Consider the following 24,957-nt stretch of genomic DNA (forward strand, 5'->3'; position numbering starts at 1 on the left):
GTTTAACTTGACATTTACTAGTTGTGCTCTCTTTGTTATAATCCGTCCCCTGATCCCATTCTTTTATAGCTGCCTTTGAAAATATTTTTGTGGCCCGTTAAAAATGAAAAACATTTGTATAAATACTTAGTTATACGTTTGCCTGACACTACTTCAGTCTTCCCCTTTTTCGCTTGGAAACTCGTGGTCGGTCCCCAGAGTGGTAATAACATTCAACTCGTTGATTTCCAATTCTCAAATTTTCCCATGCAAGGATCCTTTGATCAGCTCCGCTTTAACGCCATTTTATTGAAGTCACGGAGCTCATTAACTTCATTCTTCAATTTCCTCGTCTGACTACGGATCTTTTGAAAGTCTTCTTGTGTACGAGCCACGAACTCTCTTATTTCTCTCAAATCATTTTCGCATTGTGCTAAATGATCACCGATAGCTTTCCTTTCCTCGTCGACAGTTTTCATAAGTTTCTCAGGAAGCTTTCCGCCTTCGAATTTCTTTACAGCGTCCATAAAATCACGCGATCTGGTTCTAAGCAAAGGCGCAGGCTTCGCTTTGTTCGTCGGTGTTCCAGAATCTTTCCTCACTGGTATTTGAGATGAGCTGCCCCGCAGGCTGTTTCTTTTACCTATTCTTGGGCTACTCATGGGACTTGACTCTCTAGATGAAGGTCTCGAAGGAAGCTTTCGGGGTTGCGAGGGAGACAAACTCATTACTGATGCTTTACAAACAGCCTCCTAGAAAAAACAAATTATCATTTTTGTGAACGTGCCAGGGTTAAGGTTCAATAATTTTCATCTAGTTGATGTGAGAACGTAAATGTGTTAGTCGGTGAGAGAGTGATGAACAAAGTTGGAGAGTTAATTTTGTAGTTGTTATGGAATATTGGCGTCTGAATCAAGTGTACTCAAGTGAGTGTTGTGATTCTGTCCCTCCACCTAAGGCAGTTTAAGCCTTTGTGAATAAACTGTTGTTTAATACTACTTGAAATACGCGTCTGCGATAAAGTATGTAACTTACCTTCTTTTACAGAAAATTTACTCGCGTGATTTCCGCTGAAGAATTGGTCAAACTTCGTAGGATTTACAATCAACCGAAATGATCAGGACCGAGTTGTATTCAGTGTACGTCGGCTTCGACCACGACTGAGGGTAACATGTAAACAAAACTTAAACAAACCTGCGATAGATCCTTTGTTTTCGACGACACACTTGATCGCCAAATTGAATAACAATTAATTGAAGGACTTGTTTGCATAACATAATTAAGAAAAGTGGCTGTTAAAAAGCCTTATTTGAACGTCAAGGATACAGTCCAAGTGAGTTTTCTTGAAAAGAAATTACTCCAATGCTTTAAGCCGTAAAGTGAGCGGCAAGCCAACTAAGAATTTTTAATGAGCTTGCAGTCTGTCGGTCGACAGTTGAACAACACATATCCAACTTTGCACCTACACCGACCCAAACATCTGGTAACGACGAAAGAAAAATGTATGGCGTAACCAATATAGTAAATGTTTCGACGCATTTTTTTTCAATGTTTCTTCTTAATTTGGGAGATTTTGTTGTGTTATGAAAAGATTTACTTGACCCCCTCATAAGGCTCTGTAATATTTTTAATTCCCCCCCCTCCATTGGCGGTTAATAGTATAGTCCCCCCTTTACAATCTGTTAGCGACGACAGATCCCTCTTCTGTCCCTCCAAAAGAACCGTATGATCGCCCCAAAAATCCTCTACCCATCCCGCCCCCCCCTCCACTACCAATAAATAACGAATTTTTCCTTAGATCTGTTATACATCGCGGTGTGATTAGATAACCTGAGGAAAATTCAGGCAAAGGTAATGAGAATAGGAAATCCCACACGAAATGGACTTGCGTTCACGCTATTTCCTATTCACTTACCAAAGCCTTATACACCATACCTTGGCCTTACAGTAGGAGCTAGAGAACAATAGCGATCAATCCTTTCTGGTAGGCTGAATTTAGTATTTATTTAGATATAAGATATACTTATTAAGATTTTATTGTTGTAATTTTAAATTATAGAATATTCCATATCTAGTTTATTTTTTTAACTCTTAACTTTATTGTGTTTGTGGAATACCTTAATTAGCTGGCGTGCTTTTACAGACCCCGATTTCGGTTCCGTCTGTGAAAGCACACCATTATTGTAGCTAAGTGTATTTTCACAATAAACTCTTATTGTATTGTATTGTATTGTAGTTCTACAGGCTCGATTCCAAAAGCTGGATGTACGCACAGCTAAGAACAGCCCGCTTTCGGAAACTCGGGTATGGACTACGCTCTAGTTACCAGTCTGTTTATCGGTCGCACTTCGACCCATGAGATGCCTGGCTGTTTCGGTTTTTACAAATTTGGAACATTTCAATCTTTAGCACTCGTCTTTTACAAAATTCAGATAAAATAGAATCAAAGGAGATTAAGTGGAATTTTATCTGCAATGAAAGCGATTCGCGTACTATCCTTTGGAGGACCTGAAGTACTGAAGTTCATGTCGGATGTGAAGGTTCCAAGTGTTTCAAATGGGCAGGTAAACGTTCAAATAGTATTCTCCTTTTTTATGATTCTTTTCTGATCTGCATAACTAAAAGAAAATAGTTGTTTAAGGGTGTGCTTCTCCAGGCCCTACACCCGTTCTCTATTCATTCTCCTGCTTTCGGAGGCGTGGGTGCTGTGTGCGGTTTAATTATTGATCGTTTTAGAAAAATAATTCTCTCGTCACATATAGAAAGGGAAAACTTCAAATCTGTCTTCTTATGCGCAATATTTTAGGGAAATCTTGAGGTTTTCATGGGTCACGTATATTTCAGGAGGTAAAACACGCCTCACACACAAATCACGAATCACACTCGCCTTTCTGTAAAATTCACGCGTGACATTTGAATCTTTGCCTTTATAATCACGCGTCACGTAAAATTCCTTTGCATCCTCTTGTAGGTCCTTGTCAAAATTAAGGCAATTGGGATCAATCCTGTAGACACTTACATAAGAAGTGGAACTTACGCCAGGAAGCCAGATCTGCCTTACACTCCGGGTTCTGATGGTGCTGGTGTGGTACACAGTGTAGGAGCAGATGTAACCCAAGTCAAAGTGAGTTTTTAGTTATTCATAGTGGCCAAAGTACTTTATTTATTTACTTACCTTTTTTCGGCTTTTGTATTAATTTTATGTATGGTGACTCAAACTTGAAGTATGTTACTGATGACTCTTACTGAAACTGATCTGTTGTAAAAATTACTAGATTAAAAAAGGCTTAAAAGGCTTTGTTTCTATTGTTTTCTTTCAAGTAGAACAAGGAAATCATGAGCAATAGGAAACTTCTGTGAACCAGTACCATAACCCATTTCAGAAAAGAAATATGGTATTATTTTTGCTCCAAGCTTGATTAGTTTGTCTTGTTTAGTTTTATGATTATTATTTTGGCTGCAAAATGAAGACCTCTATCAGGTGTATGGAATTGAATTTCTGATATTTCATACTAATTGTTTCACTAGGAAGGAGACCGTGTTTATGTCTGTGGCAGCATAACAGGGACATATGCAGAGTTTGCCTTGTGTAACAGTAGCAATGTTCATCTTTTGCCAGAGAATATTTCCTTCAGTCAGGGAGCAGCTATTTATGTGCCATATTACACAGCTTACAGGGCATTAATACAAAGGTGTGTAAATTACAAAATTACAAATATTGGAAAAATAAAAGGAAGCTGCCATAGACATAATTAATAAGATCATTATGATAATTAGTAGTGGTTAAGGATAGAAGGCAAAGCTATAGATACCAGGTATTGAGATACAATATTGAAAAGCAGCCATGGTGCTAATAAATTATTTTAAACACTCCCAAACCTAGAGGATAATATTATAGAAACAAAGTTAACTGATGTTTACTGAACACATCCTAAATAATCCTCTATTTAGCCCAACCTTTTATCTCGCAGGGAACAAATTTTTTTTGTGAACAGTGTCAAGAGGGCCAAAAGCTAACTGTGTAAGCATATTTATTTAATTAAGTCAACCCTCTTAAAGAGAGATTGCGAGGCCCACTGATTGTGTAAAGCCATGGTTTGGGTTAGACCTTTGGTAAATAACCAGCCCAAGGGAAAGAATGAGACACACAAAATTCACATACTGGTCTTTTTTTGGGACAATGTATTATGCTCTGTGATGATCAATATTATTAAACAGAAAACAAATGTATATGATTGTATGCTCAAGCAATTTAAATTATTGTAATACCTAAGTCTATCTCACTTTTTTGCAGATTACATGCGAAGGCAGGAGAGACAGTCTTAGTCCATGGAGCAAGTGGAGGGGTATGTACATCAGAAATGTTTTTGAATGTAGAAAAAATACGAGAACTATCAAGTTTATAATAAGATTAGTGATGAAAATGTTTTTATTATTGTGCTCTTTTGTATGTTGATTTCTGTGTTGATCACTCTAAGTCTATTCTTCTCTTGAAAAATACATCTGTCAGATTATTTTATTATTTATCCCTAAGCTACATGTACCTACCTTGAAAATCAGAAAATCATGAACATTTAATTGATTTAATTCTGAAAAGTCAGTTGTATATTGATCAATAATAATTAGTGTAAGACACACAAGCAAACATCAGTACCACAAAGCAACAAAAAATTACATTTAATGTTGTGATTTGTGGTTTATTTTTCTGACTTGTGTTCTCCATGAAACAAGGCTTTTTTGAGTACTGCATTAATAACCTTGCCGCAAATAACTTCCTACACTAGTAAGATTTGGTTATACTGAAAATAAACTTAAGAAACCTTTGTTAGTAGTGATCCAACTGCTACTATTTTAAGGGAATGTGACTGCTACCCAGCAAATAAATTTTTTCCTTATTAGATATTTATGCAAATGAGACTTTATTTGACTGAGACTTTATTTAAAGACGTCGACACATGACAACTTTTGGTGATAACGCTGTGGCCCTCTAATGTAACAACCTTTGTCTCATGTTGAATGGCTCTAGGTTGGCATAGCTACTGTGCAGCTAGCCAAGGCATATGGATTAAGGGTGTTAGGAACAGCAGGGACAACAGAGGGGGAAGAGGCAGTGAAACAGGCAGGGGCCTCAGAAGTGTTCAATCACAGAGAAGATGGATATGTTCAAAGGATTCTGGTATCAAAGTTTAACTTTTGATCAATTGTGTTAGACTGTAGCTTTTGAGAAACTTTACTGTGTGTATCTCATGTACTGTTCAACAAATAAATCAATAAAGTTACTCATACTAAATTCAAATTTGATTTTCATAAAATATTTAATGAAATTTTCAACAGGATGCAACTGGTGGACATGGTGCAGATGTTATTGTTGAAATGCTGGCAAATGTCAGTTTGGCCAAAGATCTTCAACTTGTTGCCATCAAAGGCCGTATAGGGGTATGTCAGCACTGCTTGTGACAATGAAACCATCTGTGCTTAGTTGTTTCCAAGTTAATCAGTATCAGAAAAAAATTGTCAATCAATATATGAAACAATTTGTCAATTAAAGGCAAATCAATTTTCCTGCCAGTCAGTTAATCAATCAATCTATGGATCTTTGAAACCATTTGTCAATCAATTGCCCAGTCAACCAATTGATCAATCAACTCATCAATGGATTGATTGATCAATAAGTTAATCAATCAAATAATCAATCAATCAGTCAGATTGTCAGTTAGTCAGCTTGACAGTCAGGCAGACCGCAGGTCAGCAAATCTGTCTATCCATTCATGCATCTACCAGTCAGTCAGGTTTACAGCCAGCTAATTAGTTAGTCACTCTTTTTTATTTTGAAATTGTGCAAGAACAAAATGTTTGTTTCTTAAATTTATAATTGCTGTTATGGTCTCCCAGCTTAGGAAAAGATGAAAATTAAGGCCTAAAATCAGTCTTGGTGTGAACCTTTCAGGTTGTTGGCAACAGAGGTACAATTGAAATAAATCCAAGAGAAACCATGGCTAAGGAATCCAGTATTGTTGGTGTTATGTTAGGTAAAGCTGGTGAGGTAAGAAAGACATCAAAGAGTCATTTTAATGCTAACCTATAATTTGCTTCAATTTTCTGAAATAATACATGAAAATTATGCATGCACGCATTTACCTCTTAAAAAGTGTTGCAGATCAAGCTAAGTGATTGTAAGCCAGAGAAAGTTCAGACTATGCTGGTTTTACAGTAGTTGGACACAAATGGGCGAAAAAAATTGGAAGGGTTCTGAGGAAGAGTCACAATGGAAAGAGTCTGCCCTTCCCTCTACTCAGGCTCCCCTTGTTTTTTTCTCTTGCTTGCCTCACATTTCCCTCAGCCTCCAAACTGGCTGGCTGAGCATGTCAGCGAGAGGTGGGTTGACCCAAGTAGTACATCCTGGCAGAGCTTTGCCCAGTTACAGTTGTGTGATGTCCCTAGGAGTTGTACCACCACCCCCCCCTCCCCCCTACTCTCCTGAATGAGATGCTGGAGTCTCCCATATTCCAAATCAAGTCAAAGGTATAAATTGTATTTGTTTATTTTTTTATTTATTCTTTTTTTTTTTTACACTTTTGCCTTCTTTAGGAGGAGAAACAAGAAATAACAGCAGCAATAGCAGCAGGGCTCAAGGCAGGGTTTCTTAGTCCAGTGGTTGGACACGAATACTCATTACACCAAGCATCAGAGGCACATAGAGATATTATAGAGAGCAAAGGAGCCAGGGGAAAACTAGTCTTACTTACATAATCAAAATATGTGGTGTGTGGCCTCATTACTAACTGTGGATGGTCCCCCATGACAGGTTGCAAAAGCCCATTTTTTGAGGGTTGGGATTCAAAGTTTCAAATTGTCAATGGAGTATGAGTATTTTTTTTTTTATTTCTATGTGGTGGATTATGTGAAGTGAGCTAGTGGGTATTCGAAAATGGTATAGAGGTCACATTTAAATTGAGTTGTAGGGATAGTGATGATTTAGTGGAACAGATGGGGGTAACTTTGACTGTTCTGTTGTTTGATAAAGCATAGTGAATTAAAAAATGAGTTGTGCACAGGTGTTTTAGGTGGAAAGTTCAAGGTATGGTTTCTTAGTTCAGTGAATTGCTTGAATATTGATACTAGTTGTATCAAGCTTCAGAAGCTCATAGAGATATCACGAATGGTAAAATAGGAGAGCTAGTCCTATGAACATATTTTAACAAACAACATTGTACAAGCCACTATTAATGTATAATAAAACAATTATTGAATTTGGTTTTTGCACAATATCTTGAATTATCAAACCTTGTATTTTACTGTGTAATCAGCCTCACCAAGCTTTTGGCTTTGGCAGAAAACTCAGACCTTGGCATTGATAATTTATGATAGCCTGCTCAACCTCATCCAATAATCGTCTATTGTATGGACACAAATGTGTGAAGTGAGAGAGGCTTAGAGCTAGATTGCACTAAATTTGTGAACAACAGTTGGTAAATTAAAATATTTTCTTCAAGCTCCATGTGACACATGATAAATTTGATTAAAAGAGTGTTATGTATGGGATAATAAGTATAGAACTATAGCAGCATAGACAATGAAAATAAATTCCAAGAAAAAGGTTGGAAATAGGTTTGTAATTTTTCAGGATATTGTGATACAATTCAGTATAATTTTGTTGACTCCCTCTGCTATTTATACATGTATGTAGCTGTCTTATTCAATTCAGAAACAAACCTAATCCTAGTCAATTGAGAGATGGCAAACACATTGGTCAAGAATCTGTGCATCTATGAATGTTGTATTGGTTGGGTGGCATGCTTTCTGGCTATAAGAACCAAGTCGTTTTAATGCAGGAGTTGTAAACAACTGCCTGTTTTAGTAATTATAAGTCATTGTAAGTCTGTGAAACTGAAAATGATAAATTTACAGGACACTAGTAACTATATAAGCTATTTGTTTGATAAAGCTTGGGTTTTCCTTTTCCCCTTACTTTGTTTTATTTTAAAGATTTCTATTATCTGTCCATTTTGATTGCGACATTTTGCGCGACAGCGGTTGTCTCTCAGGTGTCTCCCTAAAATTTGCGCGGGACATTGGTTCGCCGACGGTCAGACTTGATCCCTTGCGCATGCCCGACGTCTGACCACCGCGTTTAACTGCCTGGGCTCAACGCAGAAAGCGAAGAACTGGGTTCAAGAATAATTTCACAGTTCACAGAAGGCAAAGAAAAATAAAAACAAACCCAAGAGTTGCAAAAGAAACATAAAGGCAAGTATACTTAGTTGTTTGCATTTTGTTGCATGTATCTAAGATATAAATTGCGGTAGCTGGAAGTAGCAGCCGTGTTATTTTTGACCAAGCTAGAAGACAATGACCAGTACTGTAAGAGAGACTTCGCAGCCCGGCCAGCGACCTTCGTAACCAAACAAAAGGATTTCTGCAACAGTACTGAAGGAAATAAAAGCAATTCGAGCCTCTTCTTTCGGGGGCCTGAAGGCTTAAAGCTAGATTTAACTACACCAGTTCTGATACTCCTGTTTCAAGGAGCAGCTAGCCGGAGTTATTTTCGTATTTGTTTCAACACGTTCTGAGGGCGCGTGGTCCGACCGGAGAGCTTCATGTTTACTGTCGACCCTTCTTACAACTTTGACCAGATCTAGATTGATGTCATATGTAAGAGTTTGTGAACGGTGTAATTCGTCATCTATGTTTGTTTCACTATTGTGCGTAAGTTGGTATGTTAGGCCTACAACATCCTCAGTTGCAGTGTATGCATTACAATAGATGTTTGCCACGTAAGTAAATGTTGAGGTGGTTAATTTTTTTTTCTACGTTCACAAATACGCAACAAAGTGTCTTTCCGGCATCTAAATTTTAGATAAATTGTTCTGAGATCGTAGACTTCTTTTTATTACGCTCTTAAATCCATTATTTTGAATTATTACATTAAGCATAATGAAAAATGTTTTTAGAGGTGACCTTTAAAAGCGTTATGCTTAAATTTTTGAGCGTGTGGATATGCTAGCGAGTGTCAGTTGGGCTGATGGTATTGAGTTGGCTGTGTATTAAGGGTGCATAGGTGTATCTCCCTTTTGCAGTAACATACAGAAAGTAATGTTGTGCTGTGTCATGACATGCACTGGGCTGTTCTCTGGCGAAGCATGGGAGACAAACTTTTGTGTCTTGGTGACTTGTATAATCTCACCTTTAGGACAGCTTTCAGAGCTGGGCACCCAATACTTCTCAGGGAGATGTGGTGGCTATTTGGTTAGTGCCTTGGACTCCAGGTTAAGAGGTCTGGGTTTGAGACTGGGCGAGGTCAACATGCTGTTTTCTCAGCCAAAACACTTTGCTCTCATAGTACCGGTACCTCTCTCCTCAGGAGTATGAGTGAGTGCAGGCAAATTGTCAGGGAAGCCTGATGAAATTCTGGGGGTAACTTCAGTCACTTGACTAGATCTGTATGGATGTTACTTTTACCCAAGACTTCTAAGACAAAAGCCTTCAGGCCCCTTGACAGGACAGTGTCAAGGGGCATACATGTATCTTTCATGTTGATCAACAACATAAGTTGGCTGGGGGTATTTCGGCATCTCCAGCAGCTTAAACCCTTCATAGTCATGCACAAGGACATGCGACTGTTTGTGACTTTCTTATAAATAATTTGTTCCCTTGGAGCTATAATACTTGCTGCTAAATGCCTTTTATACTTACTGTTAATGAGTTACATTGTGTCCTACTTTATATTTTTAGGTTGTTGGAAGTGGAGGTAGAGGCAATAATACAATAGGGCAGGTTTGAAGGAAGGCTATATTTGTCATGAATATCAGTTTAGTCAAGCTGCTGATGCACACATGGATATTACAGAAGGCAAGGGGGGTTAAAGGAGAATTGGTCTTGGTTGTTCAGTAGGAAAGTATGTGTTAGGCAGTTACATGTACCTACATGTAGTGGCATTTTAGAATTTTTCTCTGCTTATTAATATTGTATTTTTTAATACCTCAAACAATTCTGATTTTGATAGAAATGTTGACCACAAACTGTGGCCAACTACTGCAATTGGTCTGTATTTAACATTTTGCAGTGACACATGTGTAAAGATTCTTCCTGAATTGGAAGCAAGCATTTAGCAAAGAGATAATGAGTGGGTATTTTTCAATAAAGAAGGCTGAATTATATTTCATCATATGTTTTAGTACATTGTGTAAAATTAGTTGTTATGAATGAGAAATTTCTGTTATGAAAGGTCTCTGTTGATGTTTTATTATAATTTATATCAAGACAATTATAAAATGTTGTTTTAGTGGGTAAATGTATGTTCTCTCTGTTATGCCCCACGTGATAGCGGGTGGAGTGGCTTACATGTTAAGGTCATATTTTTTGTAAAATTTGCAGAATATTATTAAATATAAATGTAGTTCAAAAATCATTTGAAGAGGGTACATGGTACATGGTACATGGTACATGTACTAACCTTTTGACCTTTCCTTAAAAATCTGCTGATACCAGGATTTTTTATGGTTTTATTGAAGGGCTTGAAGATATTGAGATTTGAACAAAATGAATTTCATTCCTTGATAAAATGTTGCACTAGTCTCCAGTTATTAACCAGTTAACATGAGTGGTATTTCAATATATGGGAGGTGTAGTGTCACAGAATGATTTTTAATTTGTTTATTTACAACCAAAATGCATTTGTACAAATACCAATTACCTTTCTTCAACTGTCTGCTCTTTTTTGTTTGTTTTATTTTCTTTTCCTATTGTTTGTGATTTTGTTTTCATGTCTCTTTACAAATCTTTTATGTTTTAAAATTGGGTTGTACACATACAAATTGTTACAAAATAATATTATAAGATAGCTAGTAAATTTGTCTAATCAAATTCAACTGCACAAGCGTGCTTCATATTCCTAATGTGCATGGACATGACGTCAGCAAACAAATCCCTTGAGAAAAAATTTTCCATCAGGTTGAAAATGTTATAAAACAATTGGTTCATATGTCAGCTGTGCGTTCATCAATATATGAAGCACTTGGGAAGTTTGGAGAGCACTCAAGAAGCTAGAGTTGCTCTTGGCTACACCTTGAGCAACTCTTATGCATCTTTCGTGCTCTCCAAACTTCCCACAAGCTTCATATCTCGATGAACACATGCTGAGGTATGAACCAATTGTTAACTGTGATGCACAAAAATACAGCTTGCGATCTTAAAAGGAAGTAAAGGTAAAAAGGTAAATTTTTTTAATTTGCAGTCAGCTAGTTACAAGCAGCAAACTGCAAATACAAAATAATAATCAATTACAATAATATGTTCTTTTTTTGTTCGTTTTTTTTATTTTTTTAGAATAACGTAGGTGCTCTATGGTTTTTATAATAACTAATTTCAACAATGTTTTTTATGTTTGGTTATGACATATTCCAAGAAGATTGTTTTAAGCATAGTAAAAAAGCTTGAAACATTCTCAGGTTTAATTTCACAACTAAAATATGATGACCATTCATCTATCATTACTGCAAATTACTGTTGTAATCATTGTTGTGCTTATTAAATGTCTTCAAACCCCTTAACCCTTTTACAAAAATATGAATCTCAAAAAATTGTTATAATTTACTGTATCAGAAGCATAGGTAATGTGCTTCTTTCTCTACACCATTACTTATTTCATATACACTAATGTACAAAGTCATGTACTTTGTAAATTCATCTATTTTAACTTTTGAGATGTAACCTGTTGTATCATCACATAATGGACAGTCTTAATTCCTTTGAGACAAAACTGTGATCAGGTTGAATGATTTGTTTCCATTTATTTCTTCCTCAAAATTCTAAACTATTTTCAGATGTAAGTGGTTTTGATTGGCCCCATACAGGGGGCTGTAAATTATTATTCATAAACCCCAGAGTCTTCACCAAGTGAACTTGAAACTACATAATATTGTACATGCACAAGTGTATGACTTTTTTTGTACTCTGAGTATTTATGTTATGATACATGTAGTGTATGAGCTCTCAGTTATTATCACCATCCACTTCATACGCTTTAAGTTCTGTTTACTTTCTTTTTGAAGGCACATCATTTACCTCCTTGCACTGCGCAAATGTTGATGGATACGCAAAGCAACCTCTGGAAGCTGCACCTCTGGGCTCCTTAGGGTGTCCATAAGGTCAATAATTGTGAATTCCGGGTGTGTCGCTTTGATTGTTTCCAACAGTTGTCCAGTAGCAGGCTTTTCCATGGACTTTAAGTTTTCCCAGTAATTAAGGTTATCCTGATTTACCCCCAGTACCTTGCCCACTTTTTTCCAGCCGTATTGTCCACTGCACGTCACTTCAAGTGTCTTTACGATTATGTCCTCAAGATCAGGCGATATGTCTGATAAACGAACACCTGCAATTTTTAAGAACATTTTGTCAAGTTAGTGACTAAATATTGCTCATTACGGACTGCGGCTGTGGGTTCTATAGTTACTCAAAGATTTATGGAGAAGTTGTGGTTTTATAGTCACTTTTACTTTACAAGAAAAACTCGAATTATCACACTTGTTTTCATCGTGTAACAATTTGGTTTAGTTTATCATAGAATCATTATGAATAAAAGATTAGCACTCTGTTTTGAAATTATAATGACTAACTTTCAAGGTCAGAAGTAGTTGTGTATTCCTTTGAAAGTGTGCCTTCTAAATTGCCTCTGTTAAGGGTGACTCCTTGATAGAGACCTAAAAAAAAAGTACAAAGACAATAAAGATATTTTAAGTAACTCAAACGTTTTACTTTCGCTTTCCTTGGACCCTCGCAATGGAACTTAACTAGTGCCATCTATTGTTTGCATTGAGCATGGGTATTTTTTGTGCATAATGTTATGCGTAATTGGTGCCTACACGTATGGCTTTTCCTGTTAGACCAGAGCCGGCCATACGAACTTGTTGTGATTTGTGCTTGTCTGTGTAGTAGTTTTGGTCCTGGTTGAATGAATGGCCTAATCTCGTTCAGTACAGATGAAAATAGTGATCACAGTCATTACTACGTAGAGATGAAGACATCATTCGCGCCTAACGTGTTGCTACTTTTGAATGAACATGAAGACCTTTTTTCTGATAAAAAACCGTTGAGTTCAACTAAAGTCTCACGAATGACCTCTGATTGTTGAAAATCATCAATCGCCGTAATTAACTATTGATATCTAACTACTACGTACCCTTTACGTGCTAATTGTACCCCCTCATGTTAGACACTGAATACTCCTCTTGTTTTGATTCTTCCATACATCTTTTTCTGGTAATATTCTCATCATTACTGAGGTAAAGTTAATCAAGTGTTTCTAATACACCATGGGAAATTAGAGTATTCTGATCAAAGATATGAATGCCGGCGTTTCTTAAAGTTTACTTGTAGTAGTGTAATTTTTAACTATTCTTCTTTCGTTCCAATATCTAAGCCCCGTTGTATGTCGTTTTGTTTATCAAGTTTACTTTCTTACCGGTTTGATATGTATTATCTCCCAATAGCGACTTGTATTCTTCTGCACTTGTCGGATTTATCTTTATACAACAAATCACTTCACACCTACTTTGCCTTTTACAACAGAAGCATGCTATCATCACGCTCACTGAAATCAGCGCCAAAATAAGTATGGCTACAAGTACAGTTAGAGTTTTCACAAGTGTTGTGAAGTTTATTCCAAAGTAATTTGAAGCGGTTTGAAGTTTTGTCTCCATAACATTCATTTCTTTGGAAGTGGTTCCAAAGCTCTCGTTCGAATGTTTGGCGTTAGCCACTGCAGTGCGCGAAATGCTTGGAAGCGAAGGGGTTTGTTCGGTAGCCATTTCATTTCCACTTCTTTCCAGGGCTTGTTGAACCTCTCGTGTAACCCTCGTTCTTTTTAACATCTCCTGTACATTAAATGCCGATTTTGGTGGGTTTTCTGAAGTGTTACTGCTACGGACATTTTGAATTGGCCCTGAGTTTGAGGGTGTCTTTCTCTTGGGAGTGTTAAGCCTCGGGGGATATAAAGCCAACATTTGAGGATCGCTTCCCTTGGTTTTTATTTCTAGGGTGCAGTTTGTTCTTAAACATTGCCCTAGATTAATACACTCCAGTGTAGCAAGGCGTTTCGTCCCGCAACACTTAAAACATTTTTTGCAAACATTTTCTGTCTTATTCCAAGGATACGTTCCACGAGGGCAGGGTCCACATCGTGCATTTTTCCAAGCTAAACATGGACTGATGGTTTGTTTCGGACTACATTTCTGGCATGGGAGACAAATGCCTCGGCCTTGGCTATCCTTGTAGGCATTCGACGGGCATACTGTGCAAGCTATTACGGCGTTTTGCTGTATTTTGCTACCACATGGTGGAGTTAGTTGTCGCCCCGGGGGACAATCAGAGCAAGGTTGGCATCTGATTGTCGTATTCTGTTTACCAAGAATTTGGTATGATAACGCTGGGCATGTTCTATCTGGATAGCTGTTAGCTTGGGGAAGGTTCCAAAGAGTCCAAACCTGTTTAAGTGGATAGTAAGAGGTGAACATACGGCCAGACATTGCACTCTGTCCATTAGATATGATTCACTTCTGAAATGGATGCAGTCGAACCTGTATTAGGCGGTCATTCACGGAGAATGGCGGGGTAATGGCGGAACCGCTTAATAAAGGTTGACTGCCAAATACAGGTTCCACAGAATAGCATAGGGGTCCAACGCCATAAAAACCGCCATTTTGTAGTAATAGTCACAAGAGGAAAGATTATGTTTATTGCGCTGAGACATCTACAATCAAAAGTGTCAAAATTGATTTCGGGATATAAACATTGTACAAATTCGAATCGAGAGATTATTCTTAGTTTTATGTAAGTGGTTTTGGATTAAGTGACCATTGCCGGTAAAAGTAAATGACAACGCAAACAGGCCATGGGGGACCACGACCGCTTAATAGAGGCGGCGTCGACAAAATCGATCTGTGAAAGTGACTACATGGAGTTTTGGGGCGAAAAACTTTCAAATGGGTCTGCCCTCCATTATGTCTCGCAGACTCTATTTTGGCTTGTTACATAGCATCTCTAATTTTTATTAAATATAATTTAATTTTTCATTCCCTTGATCCGTGATCCGATTCGTGAGGTTTTTGGGCCGAAAAAAATAAAAATTTCAGTTGGACCTGCGCTCAATTATGTCACGCGACTTTATTTTGGCTTGTCACGCAAAATTTTAATTTTATTTAACACGATCCGATCCGTGATCCGATCCGTGATCCGATCCGTGATCCGATCCGTGATCCGATCCGTGATCCAATCCGTGATCCGATCCGTGATCCGATCCGTGTTCCGATCCGTGATCCGATCCGTGATCCGATCTATGGTCCGATCCGTGATCCGGTCCGATCCTGGTTCTGTTGGCGCCGCAATAGAAGTGAAAATGACGGTACTCACGGTGACAGCTTAATACGATCCCGCTTAATACAGGTTGAGCTGAACATCCTCTCAACACCTTTATCTCAAATGACATCAACTCGGTCAAGTAAAAGCAGTTCGTGGCCCACAGCATATCCTTATACGTTGCTCAGTTTTTAAGAAGAGAAGGCAAACAGGATGCAACGAATCGCCATTTCCGAGCGCAAATGACGGGCACGTGATTTTCCAAATGGTACTTTGCCCTTTCGCTTAATATGGACGGTCTCATGATTATCATGAGTGATTGTGATCCTTTCACCATTTCCATGTGACTGATGTCGAATCGCTTTCTGAATTGCTAGTTCGGAGAATTAACGATATTAAGAGTGTCTGTAACCAGACCACGAGATGCCGCCGAGAGGCGAAATAAAATGTATCTAAACGAAAGGTGTACTTGAAACATCAAACCTTAATCACAACATCCTGCTTTAAAATAGCGTGAAACGGAAGGTATTTGAGTGCATGTAATTGTTTCCGTGACTTACTCGATGTATTTTGTCAATTTGCCTCAAGTTGTTCAATTCATGAAGCGCGCAGATTGTGGAAAAAAAGGTAAGTTATCACTTACAAAGCAAGTTATGAAGGCAATAGCGATAAACTTCCTGATAAGCTCCAGAATCTTTGTAGACCACCAAATAGATAGCTTTACCCTGTCAAATTTTATCGTGTAAATAGGATCTGCTTTTAACTGTATGCCTCTTGAATTTGTGGGAAGTATCGAATCCTGCAATTAGAAAAGAACGACAGCGGTGCATTAAAGTTTAGCAACGTGACATCGACCGAGGAGTACAGCTGGCGAGGAACTTGAGTTCGAGGTGCTGACATTTTAGAGACATGAACGATCCAAGAAGTCTTTGATAAGTCATCGTCCACTATGCATGTATATGTATTAGGCGTAACCTACAAATTGTTTTTATTGGTGGATTGACGATAGAACTGATAAACGTCAAGCAGCATTTAGCGTTACGTCCTTGTTTGCACAGCCTTGAGTATCGTATATCTATGTTCATATGTTAATGTGCTTCCTTCTACAAATATTTAAAATACATGTCACCCTCTTTGGAATCACGAAACTTGATTTGAGCCAATATCAGCCCATTTTGTTCAGTCCTTAGATTCTTTTCACTTAAATGTAACGGCACATATGTCTGTAGCAGCACGATTTCTAAGGCTTAAAGCTTGAATCAAATTAAAATTAGTATATGGAAGATGTAAATATAAAGCGCAGAGTTTAAATATGTTTTCAGAGTTATGCTACGCTCTTATTAGTAATCGCTAATGGAGACTGATACCTTATGATGTTTCCCCATTTGACTGTTGTGAACTAAACGATTACTCAATGACTTGTTCGACGTAAAAACCAAATCTTCGTCAACCTATTTACCGAATGCCTCGTGTGATCGAAACACAAGAAATCGAAACTATTGCCCATTCCTTTACGGGCATTTTGGGGACTCCCCTTTGGTATCATAGCAACAGAAGCTGAAAAAGCTGTTAGGCTCTGGTGGTTTTGCTTGATGAAGGATTCCATTAAAGCTCTTCCGACGATGTCCGCTTGTTCGGGATCGAGTGGTCTGATCGCTGATTCAACTTTAGCCATAATCTCTGTAGCAGGTATGAAGTAAGAAGTTACTACGAACTTCAGGCCTTTCTTCAGTAGGGCAGTCTCGGAGTCGCTAAGGGACTTAGAAGATAGTCACGCAATCCAAACTTCCTAAAGAACTTTTGTTCTATGTACGTAAGATCTTTAAAAAAGTCATCACACCTCGAAATAATTTTATCAATTTGTAACGCCACCAAGTTCTTAAAAGTTGCCGTAAAGAGCCCACGCAGCAAGTTTAGCGGGGGCCATAACAAAGAACACGTTAACTGTAATAATGTGCCAACGGAAATCTTGATTTTAATTCCCCAAATTTAAACGTGGTTAAAAATAGCAGGGGCGTCGTTTATACTGTTAAGAAGTTTTTCAACCCTCATTAAACGATTCTCAAATCAAAGTTATTATTAGTGCAATCAAATCTCTACCGCTGCTCATGATGTTTTCTGCTTCCTGAACCTGATATTCGATGTTTTTTCCAAACCTGCAGAAACATCACGGTATAAGACCAGTTCACTGAGCTGAATGGAAATGAACAAAGCACCACTGCTCACTGAAAATAAAATCAAGGCAGCGGCTGATATTAATTGCGCATCAGCAGTCCTCTTTCAGTTAATTTTCAATATTGGAAAATTCGTCAGCAGTGTCAAGAAGAGGAGGTCTGTCTGATCTTTCTTCTCGTCAAGGTTTTTAAATTGCATTCCTGTTCTACGAAATCAACTTTAAATAAAGCAAAACGGACATTTAGCACCAGCATACAATACATATGCCGAAGCTCCTCTTACCTCCATATCAGAACTAACTGTGCATATTAATAAACGTAAAAGAGTATGCAGCACAAATTACTCATATATTCAATATGCTTTTACTTTGTTCGCTAGCCCGAACCTTCTTTTACTTAATTTATTCCTCTTGTTGATGAACGACTTGCTAGAACCCCTAATTTATTTCTGTTATTCTTACTTTTTAATAAAGCATATTACTAGAAGCTGATGTTTCTTAAGTTTGAAAGTCTTTCTGAATATCTTACGTGTCTTCTTTACTGCTCTATTTTTCCCATGATAATTGCCCATATGTATCGTGTTCAATATTCATGGTTGGAACGAACAGTGGAAGAACGATGGGAATAAATCAAGTGCGGGACAAAAAGTTAGACAAAAAGCAAGACAGGAGTGAACGTTCTTAATTTGGATCCATTTCAGTCTTCATGGACGAAAACGGTTGCAGACAGTCGAAGAAATTTTAACCGACGCTTTAACTGAGCACTGAAAGTGAACTGCGGAATATACTGAGCTGCTGGGGGTGGGCAGGCTCGTTTTCTTTTTTCCCAAAGAAGGCCGCTTTATGCTGTAATGTTACAATTTTTCAAGAGAAGCTACATTTCTTTCTTCCTGGAGTTAACGTGGATTGAAATGAATGTGTGGATTCGCTCATTTTTCAAGTACGCGTTGATTAAGTGGTATCATTTAATTGAACTTTTAACTTTGCATTTAAATTTTCTTTAGATAAAAATATAAATTGTATTAAAGAATGCGTGGAAACCACATTTTAGTTCCTCGGCACACGGTGCCGAATTATCGTGTCGGCAACATTTCCAAGTTTTACTTTAGGTCTGTTGAGTACAGCAATAAGATCCGATATAGTCTTTCCTTGACTTCCCAATTTCTCAAGTAATCGTTTAGTTGGGCTTTCATCTTTAAGAGTTCCTAAGTGTTCATAGTATTTGAATTCTGTAGGAGGAATTCCAACCGCGTTTGCTACTATCTGCCAACCGAATGTCCTGCTATGATGTACAGACTGTACGTCACCCTGTGGAACATCCAGACGCATCACCAGTTCATCCAGGAGGTCTGGGGGCATATCTGCTAGATTGAGATCTAAGATAGAATCGATTTCAATTCTTTAGTATTGTTTCTGTCATGTTTTGGTGTCTTGTTTCAAATATAGAGTTGGAGTGAATTTTTAAGATCTATGATTTTTCAGAGATGATAATGTTCATGAAAAAACTTCGCGCTTCTGATTGGCTGAAAGCGAGTGCAAAGTTGTAACACGAGTGCAAATTACAAATAGCGCGAGCTGTCAAAATTTTGTCTGTCTTGATTTATTGTGATGCTTTGTTCATGTAAATTACATGAAAGCCTGGTTCGCACCAATGAAAGAAAGACAAAACGATAAAAGCGTTGTGACAAGGCAAGGTCATTCCTTCGTTATCTTCCAGTGTGAAAAAGTAGAAATAACCACATCGGTACAACATTGTGACAGTACAGGAATATTGATATGAAGACATAATCACTTAATATCAACCTAGCTAGCAACCTAGACATAATGACATAATGAGAAAATTGATTTTTCCTCGGTGCCTTTGTGTCCTTATTCTATTGCGTCGTGTGTGTTGATCAGATGTAACTGATCTTGGTTTCCTTACCCTGTGACACTGTAACAGTGCTTGCTTCGTCGAGGGTCTCATTGGTAGTTTCTCCTTCTGCACTGTCCAAGGTGAAATCTAAGTAGTAATCATGAAAATATAATAATATATTTCGAGAGGAAAACTATTTAGAGAACTTATTTTGAACAAGCAGCTAAGAAATAAAGCTCACTAGGAACGATATGACAACTGCGTGGTATAGTTGCAATTTTCTCAGTTTGACGTAGATCTCGATAGATAGCGGTATCGACTTAGTTGCTATTAATATATTATGTTCTGACCCATTATTCTTCTTACCTGTACTTTGAGGTTCTGTGGAGTCTGATGACGTTCTTTTTAACTCCTTCGGGTCTTGTAGTATCTTGCAGACACACTTTTTGCATAAGGTATACACGAGAAGCCCCATAAGTACCAGAAAAACAGCGGCTAAAATTGTTCCGGCAAAGCTGCCGAGGGCCGAGTTCAGGAATTCATTTTGCGCAGCGTCATCGTGTGGTGTCACCTCTCCCAACTCTGTTACTTCTTTTAGTGTAGTCTCAGTTGTTTGAAAAGTGATGTAATTTTTTCCAAGTGACGCTTGAGAAGAAACCTGCTCTTCCAATTCAATCGCACGAATTTTGGTCCCGTTGAATCTCCTTTTCGGTGTTAAAAGATGGTTTGAATTTTTACTTTGGTCCGTTATTGGCTGCTCAACCTCCTCCTCCTTTATGTTTTTAATGGGAGGAATCCTAAGAAAATCTAATTCTTCTTCTAGTTCATCCCAGTAGGAATTTTTTCCCGTTTGGCTGTCCGTGTTCTTCAAAGACTGATCACTTTTTGATTCAACTTCGGCCTCCAAGTCTCGTTTTACTATAGTCAATGAAACATTTTTGTCGTTGGAGTCCAATTGGTCAAATTGGCTCATATTTTTCATACGAATTTGCTTCAGTGACATAGTGGGTTCTTTCGTTAACGCTTCGTTGTTCATAGCATTCGTAGATCTTGCAATCTTTTTATTCAAATATTTCCTTGTTTTTGTCGACCGTGCGCAACTTTCTCTACATTTTTTCGATATCAAGCATCCTATTTGAGCCGCATAACTTTTTGGACAACAACCAGAGCAAGGTTTGCATCCGTGTGTTTTTTCATCTTCGTAGTGTCTCTTTGGACAGTCCTGACATTCTGTGTTTTTCTCTGTGGTGCAAGAGCTAATGATGTTTCTTGATTCACAATCACTGCATATCTTGCAGGACCTACTGTCGACTTTGTCTGAATATGTTCCTGGTTTGCAAGGTATGCATTCACCAGCAGGTTTTGTATCCAATGTAATACCACACGGTGCTGAAGGTTCCTTCCCAGGAGGGCATACAGGACAAGCGAAACATTTGATCCTTCCGCTTTCATCTTCATGAACAGTGTAAGTCTCTGGGGGACATTTAGCAAGACCGTCTGGGTAAAATTCACTGCTGTCTTGCAAATCCTCTAAAAAATTCCACTGCTGTACAATCAATAAGGAAAGAGAAAGTGTCACAACTGTTTTTGGAATATTTAGCTCTATTGCCTTATTTGTCGAACTATCACTTATACAACATATGAATAAGAATAATTGTTTGAATATAATTACTTGGAAGATCAACAAGGCAACTGCATTTTAATTTACTTTCTTTAAGAAAAAGCAACAAATCGCGCGTCGGCTAGTTAAAAAAATTGTGCTTCGAGATAACTAGATAAATAGACAGTTTATTAAAATATTCAAATTACTAGCCTCCTAGGGCTGAATTGCATGAAATTTACTAAAAGTTAAAGTTATGTATACATTTATAAAATAAACAATTTTATGTGCTATAAAACGATTGTAGAAGAAACTACGTATAAAAGTTTTACCGATTGGACATGAATGTGTTCGTGTAACCATTAGTGTGCATTTTTGGCAACCTAAATTGCGATGGTTTTTAAAATTGTATCGATCTGGTAATGCTTTTGGGTGGTAGCAGATGATGGAGTTTATGTGCAGTATTAGATACGACTGAGAGTCAAAGAGTTTATAACACTGTTCTTTGCGCCTGTCTCATTCAAACATCTGATACAAAAGGCCAGGAGAAATTACGAAACCCAGGTAACAGTTGTTATTGCCGTACGCGACGTGGTAAGAGCGAGATATGACTTCGTTCTCCATTAATCAACAGAGCCTGTGCATCCCTCAGATCACGCAAGCTATTAAATTAAGTGACAATATTCGTAGTATTCAATTAAGCGTACGAAATCCTATGCTGAAGCCCATAACATTCAGTAAGCAATCTGGTTTAAATTGAAATTAAAGCAAATACCATAAATGGCCTCATTTTTTAGGGAGACTAATTATTCTAATATTAGTTTCGTAATAATTCATACTAGATGACTGACTTACCCACAGCAAGAAGAGGAACCCAAAAATAAATAGCACTTTGATAATAACTTCTAATTCTGCCATATTTTGCCATGATGGGATCATGTTGCCTTCTATCGACGGTGCTACGAAAGGGTCTTACCTGTATAACAATGATAAGATAGGAATAATATTCAATTTGCATTGCAAAGGCGCCGTGAGCAGAGCTAGAGGTTGGTTTAATAAGTGCATGTTTGCACAACAAGTAAATAAATGTAGCTCGTATGATTGATACAATTTAAAAAACTATGAATACTGACAACAATCAATTACAAGGAGCAGGTGTTGTCCTCTTTGACTATTTTGCAGAAATGTATTTTGCAGGTAAATTGAATTGTAAACCGGAAGCAATAATAGAAGTTGTATCAGCGATCATCTAATAAACCTTAAAAATTGCATTTGCCTTGTGGAGGTAAGCTCAAACAAATGAATTTGTATTTGCCTAATTAATCAATTCGAACAATGAAAGTTTTGATGATAATTGAACAATCAATTCACATATTGAAAGCAGGCTTTGTCATAGTCTGTAAGTCTGACAGACTTAGGAAACACTAACAGGAATTTTTGTGAACAAGTCAGTCAGAAATCTTGGTGACCTACATCTCGTGCATTGGTTATCTGGGAACCCTTGCTAGTGTCCACCTGAAACCTGACGCGCATTTAACGGAGATTCCGTTACTAGCGCGATAACTTAGCATAACTCGTAACAGATAGCGGCCATGTTGTTTATAATAAAACTCTCGGAAGGTAAGAGTAATTTTTTTTCTTAGATAAAGAACTCACTTTTCCTTTCTTCCCCCCAAGTGAAAATAGGCAAAAATTGGCTGTGTAGCAAACTAGAATAATTATTTATCAACAAAGTATACGATGCATTAAATATTCGTTGTAAGGCTTAAAAATTTTCTATGCTATGTAAGCCTTCCGTTTGAGATCGAGAATGTAGAGGCAATTGATGCAGGTCGTGAAGGGTCTCACACGACTCTAGCATAGTAACGCCGCAACATCACTGAATTATTCTGTTGAAAGGAAAAATGGTCCATATTATTCTGAAGAAAATTGGTCATTTTATGTTTTAATCTTTGAAATTGCACAACAAAATATCAATTTTCAACATCCACAATCATCAGAAATTGATATTGAACTCGTCAGACACGTATTGGTTTAGTTTTCGATTACTCTTATCTCCACCGTTCTTGAAAACATAAGATCGGCCTTAAAAACAACGCAACTTTCAGAACGTGGAATTCAGAATTAACTACATCCTTACCGTCGAGGTCTTAAGAAGGAGAGAGTATGTTGCTTGGTCTGTTCGAGACTGAATTCCTGTTGAGCAGTTCTTCCTGTGAACGGTATACAGGAGTTATACGTCCAGAAGAGTCTCTCCTTCGATAGCCCTATCGTAGATAAATTTGAGTCTTAATTAGAAGATACCTTCCCGGAGTATATAAACGGATATAATACTGTGTTGCTGGAAAATCCACAAGTAGATGTACTAACACTAATACCCGTCGTGCGTGACTTTGCTTGTTGAAGATTAATGCAAATTTGCGGCCGCTTTCTCGGAAATTGTGCTGATTTGTCATTGGTCAACCAAGGGTGATTATATCAAGCTCTTGGATACTTTTCGTTTGAACTTCAAACCCGATCATTCCATCGTGAATAATACAGAAAGGACTTAATGACAGGAAACAGTTATGTTTAAGGAGACATTCTTCTTTCTTTCATATACCGGAAGGACTTTATAATCCTAGTTATATGTCAATTTGGCTGTCTTTCTGACGCATCTTAGCAGGTCGGAATGCTTTCTCCTTATTTTCATCGACAATAGCCGGTGCACCGGGATTTTTTTCGATATTTTGGTATCTTTCGCTCTTCCTTTAAAGATTAATAAACGCAAATTAACCTCAACCCATCCTTGCATGGCAAGGAAGGTCGCGCTAATAAGATCGTGGTAATATGTTTGGAGATTGGCGTTGTAATGTCTCTAATGGCCATTGGCTACGCTCAAGACCCCGAACATAATTGTTCTCGCTATGGACCTCTTGCCCTTTTAAAAACGTTTATATTTTTGTCTTTTCTTTTATGATAAAATACGCGCTTTATGCCAGGAAAATTGGTTGATGCAAATTGTAGAAACTAGGCTTTCACAGAACATTTAAATGAACTTTAAATAGGAGGAACGCGCTTCATGATCCTTCTTTGTTTGGAGAGAAATCGAACTGATAGCCTTTATTTTCAGGCGGAAAATTATCTCTGATTTTTTTCCTCGGAAAAACAATGAATTTGAAAACAGGATTCTAAAAGAATTTCTAAAGCTGCGTTAGCCCTTCATGCGTTAGCCCTTCGTATGAGTAAAAGGAGAGACGCCCATACGCCTTTTCATTTACCTTACGGTTGCAAACATCGGCGAAGTGACACTCGTGAAGAGTACAGCCTCTAACTCGATTGAAATTTCTACAAATATTTCTATCATCAGGACTGTAATCTGCGAAAGCTGTAGCCCCTGGGAGGCTTTGCCTAATGAGGGTCTAGTTGTAATTACCATCGGCTCTGAGGAAAATGTGTGCAGATGGTGGGTGCCAAAACTCCACGGGTAATCATAAATGGCTTGAATGTAATGAAATTCATCAGCAATCCTGATGGCCGGCTACGTTTAGCACTAAGTTCCATAATTTTGCAGGTTTAGGCGAGATAATACTACATATCCTGAAGGGATGGTCACTTCGCACAAGAGGGCAACTGGTGGAAAATCTAAGAGTTCCCTATAACCCACTAGGCCAAGAACTGATTTTAGGTCTAGAGGAAATTGAAGGTTTCTCACCCTCTATAGCTTGGGTCGGATTTAAATACATCGCTAACTCTTGAGCAGCTTCAGGTCCCACCAGAGGCCCGTCCAGATTATGTGAAAACGTGCTCGGCTCAGCTGGATGGCCAATTTGGTTTGTTTACGTACCCGCAATCAACGCGTCCAGCGGTGTCTGTGGGATGCTCTTGGTTATTCATATAGCCCTGGACGCACTTGTCCCAACTAACATGGCCACCGAATATTGTTGAATGGTAAAACTGAGTTGTCGATCCGTACGGTCCATACGGAGCGTCTAATATGTTCACGAGTCGTAAGGTTGT

At 37.9% G+C, this 24,957-nt stretch overlaps 3 protein-coding genes and 1 long non-coding RNA gene across 6 annotated transcripts; 2 read left to right on the forward strand and 2 right to left on the reverse strand.

Moving 5' to 3' along the window:
- Window positions 1-2,327: 2,327 nt before the first annotated feature.
- LOC131775565 (quinone oxidoreductase) lies at window positions 2,328-7,232 on the forward strand. Its single transcript, XM_059091688.2, has 8 exons — window positions 2,328-2,543; window positions 2,951-3,103; window positions 3,508-3,671; window positions 4,274-4,325; window positions 5,006-5,155; window positions 5,314-5,415; window positions 5,927-6,022; window positions 6,568-7,232. Exons 1-8 carry the CDS (start codon window positions 2,454-2,456, stop codon window positions 6,727-6,729), a joined length of 969 nt encoding a protein of 322 aa, XP_058947671.1. The 5' UTR covers window positions 2,328-2,453; the 3' UTR covers window positions 6,730-7,232.
- Window positions 7,233-8,151: 919 nt separating this feature from the next.
- On the forward strand, window positions 8,152-10,387 carry LOC136280550 (uncharacterized). Its single transcript, XR_010717291.1, has 2 exons — window positions 8,152-8,226; window positions 9,712-10,387. It is a non-coding gene; the product is annotated as an uncharacterized lncRNA (long non-coding RNA).
- Window positions 10,388-10,653: 266 nt separating this feature from the next.
- Window positions 10,654-16,808, reverse strand: LOC131775557 (uncharacterized). The gene is made up of 5 exons (XM_059091676.2): window positions 16,698-16,808; window positions 15,974-16,129; window positions 13,439-14,459; window positions 12,594-12,677; window positions 10,654-12,349 (listed from the first exon to the last, which is right to left on the reverse strand). Exons 1-5 carry the CDS (start codon window positions 16,713-16,715, stop codon window positions 12,039-12,041), a joined length of 1,590 nt encoding a protein of 529 aa, XP_058947659.2. The 5' UTR covers window positions 16,716-16,808; the 3' UTR covers window positions 10,654-12,038.
- A 1,656-nt stretch (window positions 16,809-18,464) lies between these two features.
- On the reverse strand, window positions 18,465-24,754 carry LOC131775556 (uncharacterized). Of its 3 annotated transcripts, none has more exons than XM_066165927.1 (6): window positions 24,653-24,754; window positions 23,099-23,225; window positions 21,814-21,934; window positions 19,725-20,904; window positions 19,428-19,505; window positions 18,465-18,879 (listed from the first exon to the last, which is right to left on the reverse strand). In XM_066165927.1, the coding sequence occupies exons 3-6, from the start codon at window positions 21,895-21,897 to the stop codon at window positions 18,551-18,553; spliced, it is 1,671 nt and encodes a 556-aa protein (XP_066022024.1). In that variant the 5' UTR covers window positions 21,898-21,934; window positions 23,099-23,225; window positions 24,653-24,754; the 3' UTR covers window positions 18,465-18,550. The 3 variants fall into 3 exon arrangements, with proteins under 3 accessions (XP_066022024.1, XP_058947656.2, XP_058947658.2); XM_059091673.2 differs by lacking the exon at window positions 24,653-24,754 and adding an exon at window positions 23,329-23,356; XM_059091675.2 differs by lacking the exon at window positions 24,653-24,754 and having other exon boundaries at window positions 19,725-20,901; window positions 23,099-23,411.
- Window positions 24,755-24,957: the final 203 nt, after the last annotated feature.

This window comes from Pocillopora verrucosa, chromosome 4 (assembly GCF_036669915.1).
Source record: "Pocillopora verrucosa isolate sample1 chromosome 4, ASM3666991v2, whole genome shotgun sequence".
Classification (NCBI taxonomy): Eukaryota; Metazoa; Cnidaria; class Anthozoa; order Scleractinia; family Pocilloporidae; genus Pocillopora; species Pocillopora verrucosa.

Bases quoted from the DNA above. Each gene is read 5' to 3' on its own strand.
- LOC131775565 (XM_059091688.2), top strand. From the start codon at position 2,454: ATGAAAGCGATTCGCGTACTATCCTTTGGAGGACCTGAAGTACTGAAG. The intron at 2,544-2,950 runs GTAAACGTTCAA...ATCCTCTTGTAG, and splicing joins CAAGTGTTTCAAATGGGCAG to GTCCTTGTCAAAATTAAGGC. The intron at 3,672-4,273 runs GTGTGTAAATTA...ACTTTTTTGCAG, and splicing joins TACAGGGCATTAATACAAAG to ATTACATGCGAAGGCAGGAG.
- LOC131775557 (XM_059091676.2), bottom strand. The intron at 12,678-13,438 runs GTAAGAAAGTAA...CTTTTTTTTTAG, and splicing joins AGATAATACATATCAAACCG to GTCTCTATCAAGGAGTCACC. The intron at 12,350-12,593 runs GTTAGTCATTAT...TAAAAATTGCAG, and splicing joins AACTACTTCTGACCTTGAAA to GTGTTCGTTTATCAGACATA.
- LOC131775556 (XM_066165927.1), bottom strand. From the start codon at position 21,897: ATGATCCCATCATGGCAAAATATGGCAGAATTAGAAGTTATTATCAAA. The intron at 20,905-21,813 runs GTAAGTCAGTCA...TTGATTGTACAG, and splicing joins GGTTCCTCTTCTTGCTGTGG to CAGTGGAATTTTTTAGAGGA. The intron at 19,506-19,724 runs GTAAGAAGAATA...ATTACTACTTAG, and splicing joins CACAGAACCTCAAAGTACAG to ATTTCACCTTGGACAGTGCA.